The sequence below is a fragment of the Triticum dicoccoides genome, chromosome 7A (assembly GCF_002162155.2).
Source record: "Triticum dicoccoides isolate Atlit2015 ecotype Zavitan chromosome 7A, WEW_v2.0, whole genome shotgun sequence".
In the NCBI taxonomy this organism is placed as follows: domain Eukaryota; kingdom Viridiplantae; phylum Streptophyta; class Magnoliopsida; order Poales; family Poaceae; genus Triticum; species Triticum dicoccoides.
Window position 1 is genome coordinate 714213056 of NC_041392.1, and position 19078 is coordinate 714232133.

Sequence of the window (19078 nt, forward strand, 5' to 3'; positions counted from 1 at the left end):
ATGAACCTTGGATTGTATGTTGTTTGTGAGAGTACTATGTTTGTGATGAATTATCAGCTTTTATTAAGTTCAGTTTGTGATGAATTAACAGCTTGGATTATAGCAAGTAGATAGTGAACATAGATAGCAAGTTCATAGTGCATAGATAGTCTGACATACATAGTGGCATACTAACATAGATAATAGCTGCATAGATAGTCTGACATAGATAGTGGCATACTAACATAGATAGTAGCTGCATAGATAGTCTTACATAGATAGTGGCATACTAATTAGATAGTAGCTGCATAGATACAACTGAAATAGATAGAACTGGCAAACTAACATACTGACGAAATTGAACTTTTTCTTCTTCTGGCGAAACTGAAGACAGCATGTCACTCCTCCTTCTTCAGCATCTTCAGGCATAGGGAGCGCCGCACGTCATTGTTGTTCACCGCCGCCCTCTTCTTCTTGGCCAGCGCTGGCTCCACCACATCTTCACCGCCTCCCTCCTCTTCTTGCTTCACGACGACGAGCTCTGGGTTGTCGGCGACCTCCGGCGGCTTATCCACATCAATTGGGCTATTCTTCTGCCCCTCGACGGCGTGGAGGACGGGCTCCAGGAGCTGCACATCAGGCTCGTCGGAGGAGGAGTCGGAGGAGAGTACGACGACCTCGTCCACCTCGTCGTCAGAGGAGTAGCCGTCAGATTCGTTAGAGTCGTAGTCGTCAGAGGACTCGGACTCGGCGTCGGAGTCGTCGTCTGGCCCGAGCACCCATGGATTGCGCCTTTCCCAGTAGGCGTTGTTGATGGGGGCTGGGAGAGCGAGGACGGCGTTGATGATGTCATCCGCGGCGGTCGGCGGCGTGGTGGATGAGCGGTACATCCACCAACGGGCGTGCTGCCTGGGGTCGGGGGAGCGCTGCACCCCGCGCATCGCCCACAGGAGAATGGTCGCCGGCGGGACGGTGCAGCCGGCAGGGAATGCATGCTGCCTTTCGGCAGGTGTCATCACCTTCACCAGGCCGCGGGCATGGTTCCTCAGCATCGCCGCGCTGGGGAACCAGCGCGCGATCTCCCTGTACTACACGGCGCAGCTTGCGGTTGTTGCCGGCGAGCTCTTCGATGGCCAGCTGCCAGTCCATGGCGACGGCGGTGGGGGTGGCTCTCGGCGGTGGTTTCGACGGGAGAGAGGGGGAAGAGGAGTGGGCGGTGCGGGCGGCGGGTGGGCGAGTGATCGAAGAGAGCGGTAGGTGGACATGTATTAAAGGCAGAAACCGAAACGACTAGTTATACTAAACGGACGTTCACCACGCTGGCGGCCTCAACGCACTCTCAACATAGTGCGTGCCTAACTAAATATAAGTAAAATTGCGGATGCTATTAAAACAACATCACTAGCACTATCCTATTGGTATTGAACCCTTGGTTACTACCCACTGGTCCTGGGTTCAATCCCCAGGCCAAACTATTTTTCTGCAATTTTTTTTGGATTTACAAAATTAATATGTCAGTAACTTCTTAGGGTTTTTATTTTTGTGCAATTTTTTTGGATTTACAAAATTAATATGTCAGTAACTTCTTAGGGTTTTTTCGACTCCGAGGCACCCTAAATGCCCTAGTGGAGACATTTTAGGTTTTGCCAACGCCGAGGAACCCTAAATGCCCAAGTGGCGACATTTTGGGTTTTGTCGACGCCGAGGCACCCTAAATGCCCAAGTGGAGACATGTTGGGTTTTGTCGACGCCGAGGCACCCTAAATGCCCAAGTGGAGACATTTTAGATTTTTTCGACTCTGAGGCACCCTAAATGCCCAAGTGGAGACATTTTAGGTTTTGTCGACGCCGAGGCACCCTAAATGCCCAAGTGGAGACATTTTGGGTTTTGTCAACGCCGACGCCAGGCACCCAACTTGTTGCAACACATTATAACACATCATATCAACAGCATGAAAACTAAGATCATCATCATATCAACAATGAAACTATGCTCATCATCACAACAACAGAATGAAAACTTGTTGCAAAACATCATAACTAATAAGTTCATCATCACATCATCATAACCAGAGTATCATAGTGCATCACAACCATTAGGTACATTACATAGTCCACCACTTGGACTTGAACTAACTGGTTTCAACATGAAATTCTTGATACTCTTCATCACAAACTAGCCAAAAAGGCTGAATTAAACATGTTTCAACATTACATCACTTCTTGCTGCCTTGAGAACAATTGAACCATTCAGACATCTTGTATGATGGCTTTCTCACTCTTCCAGTACCTGACAGTCTTGGTGGTATGAATGTTTTCTTTCCCCTTGACCTAGCAGCAGTAGCAGAAGATGAACTAGGCCTATCAGCAGCAGCAGAACATGAACTTGGCCTTGTTGGAGCAGGAGCAGAAGGAGCTGTCCTAGGTACAGCCCTATTTGCAGTCCTAGCTGCAGCTGGAGCTCTTGCCCTTGCTACTAGTGGAGCTGTCCTTGGTGTTGCACTGGTTGCAGCAGGAGCTCTTGCCCTTGCTGCTGGTGGAGCAGATAGAGCTTCCATTGGTGCATCAACTCTCCTGTTTTCCTGCAGTGAGAACATATGGACAGATTAGAACATAGTATTAAATATACACAAGATTTAACATGCAGTGACAACATATATAAACAAGATTTAACTTGGTGTTGGTTCCTTCTCATTGCTAGGGCTGACTTTAGATTTTCGTGGCAGCTAGTATACCTATGCCCTGTCAAGTTGCAATTGTTGCAGGTTATTGTTGCCATCCTTGAAGTATCTTTGGGAGCTGACTTCTCAAATTGATTCTTTCTCCTCTTAGTCTGCTTCTTTCCTGGCTTGTCTCTGAAAACTGGTGGCTCTATGTCAGGAGTCCCAGTATTTGGCCATAGATCAGGCACAGGATACACAATTGGATTGTAGGCTGCTTGGTACATTGGTTTCTTGAAGAAATCACTAACAAAATCTTCTGGATGAAGTTTTGCCTTGTTAATTGCAGAAACACCATGCTTGCAAGGAACACCAGTCATGTCCCATTTGCTACACCCACATGTGTGCACTTGCAGATTTACTGCATATGTGCTTTCTCCACTGCTAACCTGGTATAGATCAGGTCCTACTTTGATTGACTGACAATATCTAGCATGGTGTTTTGCTTCTTCTAACTTCTCAGCATATGTTGGGCATATCTGCCACTTGGCTGTCTCAGTCTTGGTCCTATTGGCATTGAACTTAACTAGCAATTTTGTTCTGATGCCATCAACCATGGTTTTAATTGGTTTCCCTCTCACATCAAGTATCATTTTATTGAACACTTCACTAATATTGTTAACAACCAAATCAGTTTTACAATTCTTGTCCATGGCATGTCTAGCCCATGTATGCTTGGGTATCTTTCTAAGCCATTTCCAAGCTGCCTCACACTCTCTTTTCATGCCTTCCATTGCTTGTTCAAAACCATGCTCAGTATATGAATAACTAGCCTGATCCATATACTTCTTTAACTCTTCACCTCTAAAGCCAGCTGTTTGAAAATTCTGATAAATATGTCTAAGGCAGTATCTTTGAGGGCAATTTGGGAAGACATTGTTTATGGCTTTAAGAAGGCCCTGTTTAAATAACTAGTGTTCAAAATATAGTATAACAACACACTATTTGACAGTACTAAGCATGGTAAAACTTCAGTAAAAATAAGAATTATGATGTATGAGGTACCTTTTGTCTATCAGATATGATAGTGTACTTGCCATACTTTCCTGGCTCACCACCAAGAGCATACTTGAGCTGGGTTAGAAACCAGGACCAGCTGGCAGTGTCCTCCTTGTCAACAATAGCAAATGCAATGGGAAAGATGTTGTTATTACCATCTCTTCCAGTTGCAGCCAATATTTGTTGCCCTGTTGTCAACTTAACAAAGCAATCATCAACACCTACAACCAAACATAACACATTAGCACCAAACATAAACAAAAGCAATGGCAAATATGTTGGGAAAATAATTATGCAAGTACCTATGAAGGGTCTGCAACCATTTAGGAAGCCCTCTTTGCAAGCATTGAGGCACATGAACAAGCCATGAAATCTAGGGTTTTTGCCAGGATGAAGCTTTAAATGCTTTGTTGTCACAATGCATCTACTTCCAGGATTGGTATCCAGCACAGCTTGGAGGTAATCCCTTATCCTAGTGTATTGTGCCCTCTGATCTCCTTGGACAACTTCCTTAGCTGCTTTCCTTGCCCTGTAGGCCATGTGAATGGACACTTCAATTCCATGTTTTTTCTTCAATTATTGTTAAGAGGTCTCATTGGTGGCAACAGAAATTCAGTTTAGAGTGTTAAAATCCAGTTAACAGTGTAAACAAAATTCAGTTAACAGCATACAGTTATCAATAAATTCAGTTAACAGTTAACAGTGTTCACAATATTCAGTTAACAGAGTTAAAATTGTTGGCAACAGAAATTCAGTTAACAGTGTTAAAATCCACTTAACAGTCTTCATAAAATTCAGTTAATAATATACAATGTTCAATAAATTCAGTACACAGTTAACAGTTTACTGAAAATTCAGTTAACAGCTAACACTAACCCTAATGCTAGAACCTTAACACTACAACCTTAGCCGTACTACAACTACCCAAGAACACCAACCATAGAACCCTAACACTACAACCCTAACCCTAGAATACCAATCAAGGAAATGACAAAGGAGGAGGAGGATGACTTACTCCACACCGCCAAAGGAGGAGGCAAAATGGTGGCTGCCCGTCGGATTGGCCTTCACCGCCTGGGCGAACGCAGTAGCCACCGCGTATTCCAACGACTTCGGCGGCGACGGCGGTTGGGGAAGAGGCAGCGCGCTCGACGGATTGGAGCTCCCGCAGAACTCCGGTGGATCTCCAGCACTGCCGCCCGGAGCATCCCCACCGGCAGCAACTCCCCCGCCGCCGTCCACACCACTAGGTTTCGTCGTCGCCATGGATTGGAGCTGGAGGGAGAGGACGGAGCAGATCTGGTCTGGTCGGGCGCCGTCGGTCGGTCGGTCCGGCTCGACAAGATGTACGCTCAAACGGCACCGTCAGCGCGTCCGTTACGCCATGTCACGCATATTGGGCCCCACATGTCGGAAACGCCCTCAACCGAGCCAAATGACATGTTCAGTGCAATCTGCAAAACTGTTACTGAATCCGCGGTGGCTTTTGCAAATGATTAGCGACCACGTTGTTTTCTGCAAGATAAGCCTCAAATGTGGTGGTTTCTTGCAATTAACTCAAGCAGGTGTTGCTAAAGACAGCAGAGAGACAAGGGCAGCCCCCCTCGCTGTGCATTCATGCCTCTGTTCGTCCCTTCCCCTGCTCAATTTACTGCATTCATTGACCACTAAGTTCTGTGATTGATATATATATCCTGCTAATTTGTTTTCTCAGTGCTTCTCCGTTTCCAATGGCGAGGCGGATACCTTTACACAGGAGATAGAGAAGCATATGATTGCTGCCTTCTCTGTTTTGGAGCTACGTCTCACAACCAATGGCCATGTTTATGGAGCATTTGTGTTTAAACTCTTTGGGATGGATCAAATTCATTGTGTTATGCAGAAGCTTAAGATCTTCCTGCAGATATCAGTGGTAATTCTCTGCTCTTATCGTAATCGTATAACCTGATAATACATTGTGTGGTAATTATAGCTTTCTGGTTTTAGATGAAAAAGAAGATGCCCACCAGCGGTGGTGGACCTTGAACGAAGTTTGAGAGGGGGGTGGGCATTTTTTTCTCTTCATAAGATATGTGGATTTTTTGGGTGATGATGCACACTGCTTAGGAAAAAATCAACACCACGGCCTGCTGCATGCTTCTTGTTTTGCCTTTTTTTTTAAGAAGTTATCACCTGAAAAGAGATTGGGCCCATGAAGCAATTACATGCCTGCTTATAGTAGTGCTCCAATGGTGCAATGTGCTTGCCTGTTCGGCCTATAAAGCAGAGAGGCCCAAGGTGTTCTAGGCACTTGGGAAAGGCTTCTCATTTGTACAACCAAAAAGAACGGGCCATCGATTGGTCAAATGGCATATTGCAGAAACGGCTGACGGGTTATTGGAAAACTTTCAATTTTGCAGGAGGGGCGACAGCCCATGTTCTCCCCACTGAAACTCCACCACTGCCCACTAGATTATCACTGTGATTCTTCAGACTGGAGGTCACAAACTATCTCCTTGACTGCTCTTGAAGAAGTGGAGATCAACGGCTTCGAAGGAGCAGAACATGAGTTTGATTTATTGAAACTGATACTTAGATCTGCACCAATTCTTAAGAAAATGACTGTGAAGCTTTCAGAGGAAGCCTCATCAAGTACGGATGGATGCGCAAAAATATACAACATCCTCAAGGCTTGTTCTTCCGTGGAATTCTATATTTATCATGGCTCTGGTGAGTATGTGTTTTGTATGTTAGTTTAGCATGCTCCTCAACGCGTTAAGGATATAACTGTTAGTCCTTGTAAGTTTGGCCAAAACCTAAAGTCAAGCAGTTAGTTGCTTTCATGTTTTGCAAAATCTCTAGGGTGATTCAAATGTGGCATTGACATGTGCAAATTATAAAGGCTGGTGTATAGTTTTATCCTAGTTATTACTGAATATGCTTTACTGCTGAAAGTGTGTGTGCAAACTCCGGTATCATTATCAAATAGAGTTGAATGGTGTAGTGGGCGATAAACAATTTGAATGTTTTTATGCAGTCTTCCTTGCCTTTTTTTTAATGCAATCTGCGCGTTGAATATTTTATTATGCCATTGTATTTTGCATCAGTATTTCACTATTCAGTAGCAAAATGCCATTGTATTTTGCGATATGTATTTCACTATTCAGTAGCAAAAGGACAGTTTCTAGCTTACCTGAACTTAATGTCTCATCTGAATTTCATTGTCCTTGTTTAGTTCCAGTCAAATTCTGTTTGAGTACTACTCTGGTATTTGGCTCTGCCGTCAGCATGTACTGTGTTTTATTTGCCAGTGACAGTAAATCTTTATTCATGCAACGACATTTCGATGCTGACCAGAGCGTGTTTGGTCTTGCCGCCTCTGCAGGGTTAATGCTGGGCAGCCAAAGTTGGTCCACGACTTGATTTTCATGCTTACGTCGTCTGTGGATCCGTGGTGCGCATCGACAAGACCTTTCTTTCCCACGGCGGCCAGTTCTGTAACCTGGTCTAGGAATTACGATTTTGCTGTGTTGCTTCAACCGGTTACCTGAGGTGTTTTTGTTGTTCTGTCAGTGTGCTGTAGCTTTATATATGGCTCTAAGTGGTGGACTCTTAGTTAGATGACATTCAGTTATCCATGTAAATGCACTGAACCAATGCCAGTCATGTACTCCAGGCTAGCGACCAGCTAACCCTATGATTTCAGTTACCTTCATCTTGGCAACGCACTGTGTGTTGCCACCAGCAGGAGATGTTAGCTTTGTGATTATATGAGCCACATTACCTCTGTGGTCTGCTCACCCTCTTAACTTGGGAGTTGCTTTCGGTTCCCTTGCTTTTCTCAACTACTGCACCCTAGTGAATGTGCTTCACCCACCCAAAACCAACCCTATCTACCCAGGAGCCACACTTGAGCACAAACACATACTGACCGGAACCCTCCAGCGACCTAACACTCACATCTCTCACTCATTTCCCCTGAGATTGTTGCAGTACACTTCTGCAGCATGTTTCCACACGTGTGACACGGTGTGAGGAGCAAGAGCAAGATACAGGACAAGTTCACGCGGTGACCATGCGGGCTGACGGCCAGAGCGGCGCGCTCTGCAACATTGCACCACACGCGCGGGCAGCCCAGAGTACCTTTGCGCCAGCCTCATCCTTGCAACCTTTCGCAGCACCAGCGCTGGCTTTCCCCCTCGGCCATTTCCTCCTCGTGACGCCACAGCCGACCGTTGCTTTGCTTGCACTTCTCCCTTAGAGCAACTACAATAGGGCGACCCATTTCGTCCGCCCGCGTTCGCTTGGATCGGCGCGGACAAAAATGAAGGCCCAACGTGCCGACCCAAACTCAAATCGTGTCCGTCTGGCGTCCGCACCAACCCATTTCCGGCCCAAAATTGCGCCTGGAATGCGTCGGCGCGGACGTGCCGCGCGTCTCCTCGCCGTCCGCCGTGTCTCCACCTGACGGCCATCCAACTACGACGGTCAACATTATTTATGACGACCGTCCACCTTGGGCCCACGCCTCAGCGACGGCGGTCGTCCTTTTTTAAGCCGGGCGTGCGGCGGGGCCGTCCTCATCCACTGCCACTCGCCCCCGTCCCCATCTGGCCACCCCTGCCCCACGCCGGCGACAACCCTAGCCACCGCTAGCATGGGCTTCTTCTCCGGTATCGGCAGCAGCGGCAAGGGCAAGGCCCCCGCCCTCCCCGCGCCGCCACGCGCTCCCCGGCAGAGGCAGCGCATCAATGTGCCAGTGCACCAGCCGAGTGGCACTAGCAGCACCGCGTGCCTCTGCCGTACCTCGACGCGACGCTGCCACATATGACTGGCATTTGGATCCGGAGAGGATCCCAGTGCCGGCGGCGCCGGCGGGCGTTGCTAACGCTGGAGCAGCGCGCCAAACCGCACTACGCCGTCGACTCGCCCAACTGGGCTCCGTCAAAAAATGTTTCAGTTATAATTGTCTTGGCTGGTATCATTTGGATCTGTGTGTGTGATCCTGCTTATGTTTATCGGAGAGTGCATACTCCTTTGCTGATCAAGAATTGGCCAGACAAGATTTATTTATAGCCAGTTAACTGAGGGCAATCTTGAGCTGAATCTTTGAGTTGCAACCCTGACAGCATGTTCTCTTTTCTTTTCTTTGCGTTTCCCTTTCTTTTGGTCCTGTGAATATTTACCTTTCTTTTTGCAATAGAACTATGAAGTAGGGCATTGCACTGCTGTTTTCTGGGTCAAAAGATATATAATCTTGAGCCGAAAAGAACATCTCTACAAGCTGCTGAGGTGGCTAGCTAGCATGGTGGGCGGTGTCTCTCCACCGACGCGCCTTTGTTCGCCTCCTCTCCAGGGTTCGTCGCCATGCCAGCCCTGAATCTACCTGCCTCTCAGCCATCGCCACTATGGCATGGCATACTCTCTGATCATCGCGGCAGCCGCTAGTTCTGGCGTGGAAACCGTCGACTGTCCTGGACTCAGTGGCCAGCAACTTGTCCCTAGATGCCTGCTCTCACCAGCCCTCACCAAATTTAGCCCAATTTCCATAGCTAAAGAGACCGGACGAAGATATAAGTCATTCAGCGTATTCTTTTTGGCAGAGGCAAAAGATTTGCCCCATCGATATCAATTTAGAAGATAATTGCCCACTTAATTCAGCGTATGTTCGTTTCAATTTGAGACAACGATATTGTATATGTATAGTATACACATGCATGCCTGGTACCGCGCGCTTGCCTTGCCGGTGGGCATGAAATCGTTCCTGAAATACTGTTTCATTTAAACAGAAGCTTCCATCTACTATACTCTGTGAGCAACAATACGTGCTGTCTTCACAGTGGCGGCAATTATGGTGTTGATGATTTCACAGGAAGCATAACTTCATGGTCTCTTGTCTGGAGAAAAGAACAGGAAGATTGAGAATCATGGAAATTGGTAGAAAAAATAGAAAAATAATAAGTCCTTTTTAGCTAGTCCCACTAGGACAAGTGGTACTTGATTGTTGGCCCTGCATATTAATCCGTGTGCTGATGCCTGAACCTGAGCATGATCCAGCTTCAATGCTCCAGAGCAGCTTCTCTGATGCAAGAGATTGCGCATGAATGTCAAGTGATCCCGCTTGGAAGCGATTTGCTGTACTAACTCGTTTATTAACTTGCCGCATGCATGAATATAAACACCTTCTTCAGTATGAATTGTATAACTAGGTAAGTATTTGAGTACTGCAATTTTTTGTATGGACTTGCTAATTCCTATCTACTCCCCCGTTCCTAAATACAAGTCTTTTTAGAGATTTCATTATAAACTATATACGAAGCAAAATGAGTGAAACTATACTTTAAAAGACGTCTATATACATCCGAATGTAGTCTTTATAGTGGAACCTTTAAAAGAACTTATATTTAGGAACGAAGGGAGTAGATGAGAAAGAATTGACAAACCGTCTAATTTGTGGGCGTGGTGCAGTCTGAACAGCGAGGTGGTGTTGGGCTCTGTGGCGGTGGCTCCAGTTAGCGGCGACCTCATCTTCTCATCCTCCTCGCGGTGGAGGCGCGTCGACGTGCTGCTTTGGCGGTGGATCAGGGCGACGTGCCCTGATCCGGTGGGTGTCGGCCATCAGCGGGATGCAACAGCGCTGGCTATTCGGAGCCGTGCGAGTGGCTGCTTTGGTCGGCTCTCGGCTGCGAGGGAATTGGAGTTGCTACTCCCGACCTACATGGCCCGCCAGGCGTCACTGCTCGGTCGGGGCGGTGCTTTGGTGAGGTTGTGGTGGTGTGCTCTGGCTGGCGTGGTGCTGGTTTGGGCTACTGGACTTCCCTCTTAGAGCTAGTTTGCATGGTGGGTGTGGGAAGCGTTGGTGGCTTGACGGAGCCCTTGCTGCAATGGTGGCTTGTCGGAGCCCACGCTCTCCATGGCTGAGCGTTAGGGTGGGTTCTAGACCCATGCAACATGAAAATCCTTCATAAAAGCGTCGATGGAGGGTGAATGCTTGTCATGCTCCTTATATAAGTGACACAACATCTCACACACCGCACACCAATCGAAGAGCTATCATACTTCACTAGGAAGTTTTTCCTTTTACCACCCCTTATGATCCACACCGCATTTTTGGTAGGTTTGCTCACATGAATTTTCCGTCGAGCACAGAAGAAATTGCCCGAGAAATCAAGTGAGCTACCATTCTCAGCAACAAACTCGCCCACCTTGGATGTAAGAGATGGCACACGATGACCATACATGCCTGCAAGATCATGTATCTGAATCCACAACTTCGGGCGGTTAAGTTGAATACTACATGGTTTGGAGAATTCATCGTCAGGAGCCATGAGCACACTGTCGTCGTGGAAAGTCCACGGTCCACCCTCCATTACCTTTTCCCAATCACCCGAGCAAGAAAACTACTCCCTCCGTAAACAAATATAAGAGTGTTTAGAATAGTGATCTAAACACTCTTATATTTCTTTACGGAGGGAAATCTAAACACTCTTATATTTCTTTACGGAGGGAGTACATGCTTGTGTTTTTCCTGTTTTTTGTTTGCCTGTTTAGGCCGGTTTTAGTCATTTTTTCATTATTTTCTTTTTCTTTTACATTTCAGTTTACTTCTTTCATTTAAACTTTAGTGATGTTTTTTTTCAAATTCATGAACTTATTTTCTTGACTTTATGAACTTTTATCAATTTCAATTCCTTGTCAAATTCACGATTTTTTCTTAAATTTGTGAACTTTTTCTTCAAATTCATAATCCTTTTACAAAATTTTGATTTTTTTCTCGAATGAGTAATAATTTTTTCAAATCTATGAACTTTTTTAAAATTTCAAGAAATCCATGAACTTTTTCCAATGATCATCTTTTAAACTCGTGAACTTCTCTCAAATTCATGAATTTTTTTCAAATTTATGATTTTATTTAATTTTTGCAAAATACATTATATATTTTTGAAATCCATGAACTTGATGCAAGCTCGTGAATTTTTCTCTAATTCATGATTGTTTTTTAAAATTTATGATTTTTGTTTCAGTTATCCACAAACTTTTTCAAATCCATGAACAATTTATATAACGTATAATTTTTTCCAAACAGGTGAACTTTTTTCTAATTCATAAACTCTCTTCAAATTCGTAATTTTTTAGATCCACGAGCTTTTTCAAATGATTGACAGTGCGGAACCAAAGAAGCTACTAATGAGTCTTTTTTTTTAGAAGAAGCTACTAATTACTTTTTTTAGGGGGGAGCTACTAATGACTCGTGAGGGCGAAATGTTTTTTTTTTTTGAGACAAGGGCGAAATGTGGTGGAAACGGAAGAAGCGAGCAACGAGCCCGCTGGCTGGGCCGGCCCACGCGAGATGGCTGTGAGCGCCAGCTTAGCGAACTCCTTTCCTACAGAGGCCCATCAAGGGCCCACGCGTGACCGCTCCAAAACCCACCTCCTCCTACCCCCTCGCAGAACGAACGGAACGGAACAAACCCCATCGCCATGGCCGCCGCCGCCGCCGCCGCCGCGAGGTCGCGCGCCACCGCCGCCGCCGCGTGGGCTCGCCTGCTCTCCCACCGCCACGTCGCCGCCGCCGGCGCGTCCGGATCGCTGCCCCACCTGGCAGGCCCGCAGATCGCGCCCCAGCGCCGCCACTTCGCCTTCTCCTCCGTCTCCCCCGGCGCCGGCGGCGGGGGCAGGGACAAGGAGCCGCTGTTCACCGAGCAGACCGTCTACGACCTGCTGTTCCAGCTGGAGCGGGAGCGGCAGAAGGAACGCGAGGATCGGCGCAAGGCCGGGGCCGGCGGCGGCGGCGAGAAGGGGGACGAGGGGGAGGAGGAGGAGGAGGAGGACTTCATGGGCGTGAAGCCGCTGATCGAGAAGCTGGAGCGGCGGAACGCCAAGGAGGCCAACCTCCCCGACGAGTCCTTCCTGGAGCCCAGCGACTCCGAGTCCGACGAGGACGACGAGCGCTTCTCCTCCGACTCCATCCGCCGCCGCGTCGACGAGTTCGACCGCAAGTGCAAGCGCCAATCCGAGCTCCTCCGCTCCTTCGCCGAGGCCGGTATGCATAGCTTCCCCTCCCCCCTCCATTCCTCTCCATTTCCACCACATTTCGCCGTCATGAGTCATGTGAATCCATGGCTGTGCTCTTATACAATGCATCAAGCACACGGCATGCCACACGTATATGTAGGAAAATATAGGGTTGATTGTTGGAGAGGAAAAGTACATCCTCTAATAAATTCGGTATAAGATACCACATCTGTAAAGCCTCACATATATATTACCATGACCTGACTGAGGTATTTGGTTTGTGTATGTAGCAGTGAGCAAATGTACTATAACTGTCGGAGCGATCTCTGTAAGCACAAATAGCTTAATGGCCCCAATATCTTAATTAGTAAATTGTAAAGGAATCCATATATGTTTTGTTCTGCCTGACCACGGGCAATTTTGCGCTGACAACCATCAGTCACAGATACAACAAGTGATGCATTTCCATTTCCTGAATGTTGCTTTGTTCCTGAATGTCGCTGACAGCCATCACAGTCACAGATACTAGTCATGTATTTCCATTTCTTGAATGCTGCCATGTTCCTGAACAAATCTCCTTCTGCGTTGATGTTGATGTTGCCGAACAGAGACCCTTGATGATGCTCACAAGATCATGACGAAGATCGACAAGTTCGAGCAGCGCCATCTGAGCCTGCCGCTGGAGTACAGGGTCATCGGGGACATGATGAACCGCCTCAAGGACTCCACGGGGAAAGAGCGCTTCATCCTCCTGCAGAAGCTGAACCGGGCCGTCAGGCTCATGGAGTGCAAGGAGGCATACGACCCCAGCAACCCCGCAAACTTCGGGCTTATCCAGCACCAGCAGGTCGACTCTCCAGACGATGTGATTGATAACGCTGGCTTCGACAAGGAGAAGCAGATGATCCAAGGAGAGAGCCTCGATGACGAGGATGAGGAGTTCAATGAAGACAAGGAGAAGGACGATATGCTCATCGAGAAACTAAATGCTATTGAGAAGAAGATCGAGGACAAATTGGCGGACCTGGATCATACGTTTGGTAAGAAGGGCAGGGTTTTGGAAGAGGAAATAAAGGATCTGGTGGAGGAGAGGAACTCCCTGACGGACAAAAAGAGGAGGCCTATGTACAGAAAAGTAAGTGATGCTTTATCACTGGAGTTCATTGAATTGTTATAGCAGGCACCTTATGGCTGGGCGTGCCCTTCATTGATGTTCTTAATTTTACATTTGTAACTCCATTGTGCCAACCGCATTGTTGCCTATACTAACACATTTGGTATGCTTTTGACAGGGTTTTGATGTGAAGGTCATTGATGTTAATCGGACATGCAAAGTTACAAAGGTGAATGCTCTTTTTCTGGATGTTCATAAATACTAGTTATAGATTATCCCTATGATTAATTCTGCATTTCTCTTCTCAGGGAGGCCAAATAGCAAAATACACAGCATTGTTGGCAACTGGAAACTACCATGGTGTTGTAGGTTTTGCAAAAGCTAAAGGTCCAACAGCAAAGATTGCAATACAGAGGGTATGGATGTCCCCTGTTACAAACAATATATCGAACTTATATTTGAGCTATTGAATCATTTCCTTCCTCTCCATCTATATCATCCATTCCACTATTAGCTCATTTTCTTTTCTTGTTTGTGGTTTACACATGCGAGTCTCAAGCGATGGTGACCAAGCTGTGCATATGTGTGTACAGTACAGGGTTAGCATGCAGATTAATAATATTGATAGTGAAACATGGGTTATATATCTTATTCATTTCAGAACTGGGAATTCAAATTGCTGAATATATCCAGCTTTATATTTTTTTTGATGCAAGATGCTAAATCTGGTAGATTCATATGACATTTGCTTCCACTGGAAACAAAATTTGCTGGTCCAGTACGGCCCGTAAGTTTGTTATATATCTAGCTATGTTTTTAAAGCGTCCTTAAGGCGACGCCTAGGCGTCGAAGCGCTCCCCCTCCGCTTTGGAAAATCGACCGCTTTGGGCGCCTAGGCGTCCAAAGCGCCCGCCCTCCCTAAGGCGGCAAGGCGTCGCCTTAAAAACATAGATATCTAGTGAAATTTCTCTAAAATAGTCATACTGAATTGTCAATGCTGGCATATGAGCAATACTTTTCTGGTATATGCAGATATTCTAAATACTTTTCTGAATCTTAGATATGGTAAATACTGAGTTACTACTACTTTTAGGCTTCAATTGTAATTCAATACCTCAACTGAAAATCCTGGCTCTTACATGACATTTGCTTCCTCTCAAAACAAATTTTTTTGGTCCAGTATGGCCCATAGGATAGTATGTATAGTGAAGTTCCTTAAAAATATAGTCGTACTGAATTGTTAGTTGCTTAATATGTTCATCTGGATAATGCTTATTTAGTATGCAGATATGCAAAATAGTAAATTCTGAGTTATTACTATCTTGGGCTTCAGTTGGATATGGATACCTCAACTAAAAAGTTCAGCTCTTACATGAAGCTCCTTGTTCTGTTTCCACTTTCCAGGCCTATGAGAAATGCTTCCAGAACCTACATTACATGGAGCGTTATGAGGAGCACACAATTGCTCATGCAATTCAGGCCAAATATGAGAAAACAAAGGTAAAATATACACATCTGGGCATCAAATCGGCTTCTTCTTGATCAGCTGCTGTAAGGCATCTTTTCTGGATATGATATCTCACTGTGTTGCATCTTAAGATCTACCTCTGGCCCGGACCAATGAGGAGCGGGATGTGCGCCGCCGGCAGGACTGTCGAAACTGTGATGTATCTAGCCGGGTTTAGCAATGTCAAGTCAAAGGTGTGCTTATGCTGTACTAGACACTAGACAGGACCACTAGTCACTCTGGATTTGCAAAGTGGTAACCTTATGTCTTTATTGTTATTATCTTGCAGATTATCGGATCGAGGAGCCCGCTCAACGTTATCAAGGCTCTCTTCATAGCACTGAATGCCGTGCGTGCTCTATTACTCAGGATATTTACTTACAGTGCTTTTGTGTCCTCCGGCTTTCGTTCCTAAGCGATCTGCTATCTGTATTTTTGTTTGTTTTGCAGATTGAAACGCCCAAGGATGTGGAGCAGAAGTTTGGACGGACTGTTGTGGAGTCGTACTTGTTGTAGCGAGGTAGTCATCTGTTTCTGTTTGTGGAGATCACGTCACGTCGGGCCTGCTGGAGTGGCAAGGGAAGACCGAAAGGAGGAGCCGGTGGCAGATCCGACCATGAGACCTCTGTTTGCATCCGTGATCCCAACTATTTGTTTGTCCTGCGACCGGTCCCCTGTTAACCGGGTACTGTAATATTTTGAACTGATCAATGCATAGTGTAACCAGATAGCAGGTGGTCATATTTACTTGGCAAATAGAATGAAGGCCACGTTTGGTCGCTGTTTATTTGGTTTTGTTAGCAGATATTATGCAATTCTGTCATGGTGGCCTGCCTGGTTGCTTGGGAGGTTAGATCTTAGATGGATCCAAACTTGGTAGAATGAATAAAAACCCTTGGTCTCTTGTTCTTCTGCTCTGCTACCCCTTGGTTTGCTCGTTTCATCATTCACATATACTGTATGTTCAAGTCTACGGAGAAGTAAACAAATTTGCTGGAGCTGGCTGACGGATGTATATCACACACTGACTATCCTGGATTGGTTAATTGGTTTGAATGTGTTTCAGACATGCTCCCTCCGTTCCGAATTACTTGTCGCAGGCATGAATGTATCTAGATGTATTTTAGTTCTAAATACATCCATTTCTTTTTCAGAGATGTATTTTAGTTCTAAAGGCATTCATGAATGTATCTAGATGTGTATGCCTCTGGAGTAGATGGATTTTCACTAGTCATTTATTGTTATTCACCTGGAGTCCTGGACTGATTTGAATAATTTAGGGCGAGTTAATTACTCAAATGTAAATGTGTGCTTGATTGTAGACAGAGTAGTTGCATTCATCAGGCTGCATTTTGCTTCTCCCCTGCATTCATCACTGTTCATCCACTAGAATTTTGGCACTGGATATCAAAAGAGGCATCCGTTCCAAGATCAAAGGAGGCATCATCCATTACATCTTGCCACAAACACCATAGTCAGACGAGCCTACACTTACAACCAGCTCCTGCCTCAGAGAACCAGACGGTTAGCCTCCAACAAGGTGGGCGTCGAGCTCGCCAAGATCGCCGTCGTCATCTTGTAGGCGAATGGCGTCCAGCTTCTGCCTCAGGACCGTGATAGCATTCATGATCAACTCATAAGCCGTGATGGCGCCGGTCGTTTCCACGGTGAACACAAAGCTGTCCTCCTTGGCGTTGATCTCCACCAGTCCTGGCTTCCCCATGGCCTCTGCTTTCTTGATCACCTCATCGTCGTATGTGTATGCCTCCGGATCCACAACCGTCACCTGACAGTGACGCAAAAGTAGGCAGGCATGATCAAAATCAATGGTTTGTTATATGCAATAAATAAGACAACTGGCCACAGAATTGCAGGTCTGGGCCAACTGCCACACAATAGTAAGCATGCGCACATCATTCTAGTATACCACTCCAGTATTTAGAAGTAGACAGCTCCATGGCTTGATTTGCCCTTGCAGATATGAGAAGAAATTGCAACCCCATCTACCATAAAAATTTGAAAACATTTTAAACAGATAGGCATTTGATAACATTTACTGTTTTATGAGCATAAAAAAGTCAGCCTGACAGACAATGACATTTATCTTTTGATCATTCTTTTAGAATGAGCTATGCTACATAACGTGTAATTGTTTACAAAGCACAGAGTGACAGAAGTTCCTCAAGATATGCTTAAAAAAGGCATGTACCGCAAGTCCTAAGGCATTTGCCCCAAGCATGACGTGGTTTATTGAGCAAAACAAGACCCATCAAGGGAATGAGGAGGTCAGGTGGAATGAACTTTCAAAAGGCCAATTCAGGAGTTGACAAAGTGTAAATCCACTCTCTACGCATGTGCAGATTTTAAATAATCTATACAAAACAATTCATTAAAATGATAGCATGTGATGATGCCAATTTTTTGGCTATTTATCGTCATATGAGATATGCACAAAATGTGGCAGGTATCAGGCATGTAATGGGCTATCTACTTACACGGAAACATAGCATTTATACTTTACACTTATGATTGGCAGGTGTAGGGCCTCAAGTAAACCCATCGCCTTAGATTGAAAGAAACTTTGGTTCAAAGGAGAAGTGGATGAAACACGTAGGAATGGGTATTTCTCCTATGGTGGTACTATTCAAGCCTTTGGTTCAAAGGAATGTAGCAAGAAAGATACAGAGGAAATTTCCCTTTGGTCCCTGTTTCAGAGGGAAAACACAGAAACTTTACCGAAATAGGCTTACGCCCCGCTATATTGATATAGCAACCACCCGATACAACAATCCGATTCACGCTGGGGCAAACAGCACAAGCACGCCCAAAAGAAATAACAAGAGAAAATAAGAGAAGAAATGCCAACAACGCCGGATCGACGAAAGCTACGGCACACCGCGATCGTTGCGCCCACCGAAGATAACCACCACGCTCCAAAGCCACCAAGTTGCCGTGTACCAAGCACCACCTTCAAGAAGGAATGCGACGATGACGACGCTGCTGCCCGGACGAGTCCTAGGATTTCTCCCGGTACACGGAGGGTAGAGGGGGGAGAGGGTCACCCGACGCCCTTCAAGAAGGATGGTGGCGCCCGCAGGCGTCACCGCGTTGGTGCCGGCAAGACCCGACATGGATTTCTCCCGACCTCTCGCGCCCACCACCCAGGACCAACCTTCGGCTCCACCACACCCGCCGCCCACCAACATGCGCCAACAGTCACGAGGACACCGCCGTCGTCTCACCACGGCCAACGAAGCGAGGCCGGCCGGATCCAAACGAGACACCCGAAGACAAGGACCGGCAGCACCGCAGCCACAAGGGAGGGAACAACCTCCACCGGCTTAGGCGGTAGCAGACCGGGCATAGCAGCAGAGGCACACCAGACCCCCTGTCCGGCCAGGCCCTGCGTGGGCCCGTGAAGCTTCGCCGCCGTGCTGCAGCAGTCGCGGCACAGCAGCCGCCGTCCCTGTCGCGAGGAGCTCGCCGGAAACCACCGGAGAACAGCCCACTGCGGCCACCAGCAGGCCCGCCCCGACCCAGATCGGGCCCGTAGGGCCTAGATCTGGGCCAGCCGAGCGCCGCCGGCCGCCGCAGGCCATGGGCCGTCACCGCCGCCAAGGGGCAACGCCTCCGCATCGCCGCCGTCCAGATCCGCGCCGGAACGCCGCCGGCCGAAGGGCTCCGCCGCCAGGACCGCTCACCCGAGCCGGGGTCCAGCGACGGGTGAAGAAGGAGGGCCGCCACCGCCGGACTGCGGGGCGCCGC

At 46.8% G+C, this 19078-nt stretch overlaps 1 protein-coding gene and 1 pseudogene across 1 annotated transcript; one reads left to right on the top strand and one right to left on the bottom strand.

Annotated features, from left to right (window-relative positions):
• Nucleotides 1-4704: 4704 nt before the first annotated feature.
• LOC119334005 lies at nucleotides 4705-16225 on the top strand. Its single transcript, XM_037606686.1, has 12 exons — nucleotides 4705-5019; nucleotides 5413-5610; nucleotides 6098-6411; nucleotides 10146-10437; nucleotides 12129-12720; nucleotides 13301-13827; nucleotides 13985-14035; nucleotides 14115-14222; nucleotides 15211-15306; nucleotides 15406-15507; nucleotides 15603-15662; nucleotides 15764-16225. The coding sequence occupies exons 1-12, from the start codon at nucleotides 4705-4707 to the stop codon at nucleotides 15827-15829; spliced, it is 2721 nt and encodes a 906-aa protein (XP_037462583.1). The 3' UTR covers nucleotides 15830-16225.
• A 454-nt stretch (nucleotides 16226-16679) lies between these two features.
• LOC119330929 overlaps nucleotides 16680-19078 on the bottom strand; it is a 6790-nt pseudogene continuing 4391 nt past the window's right edge.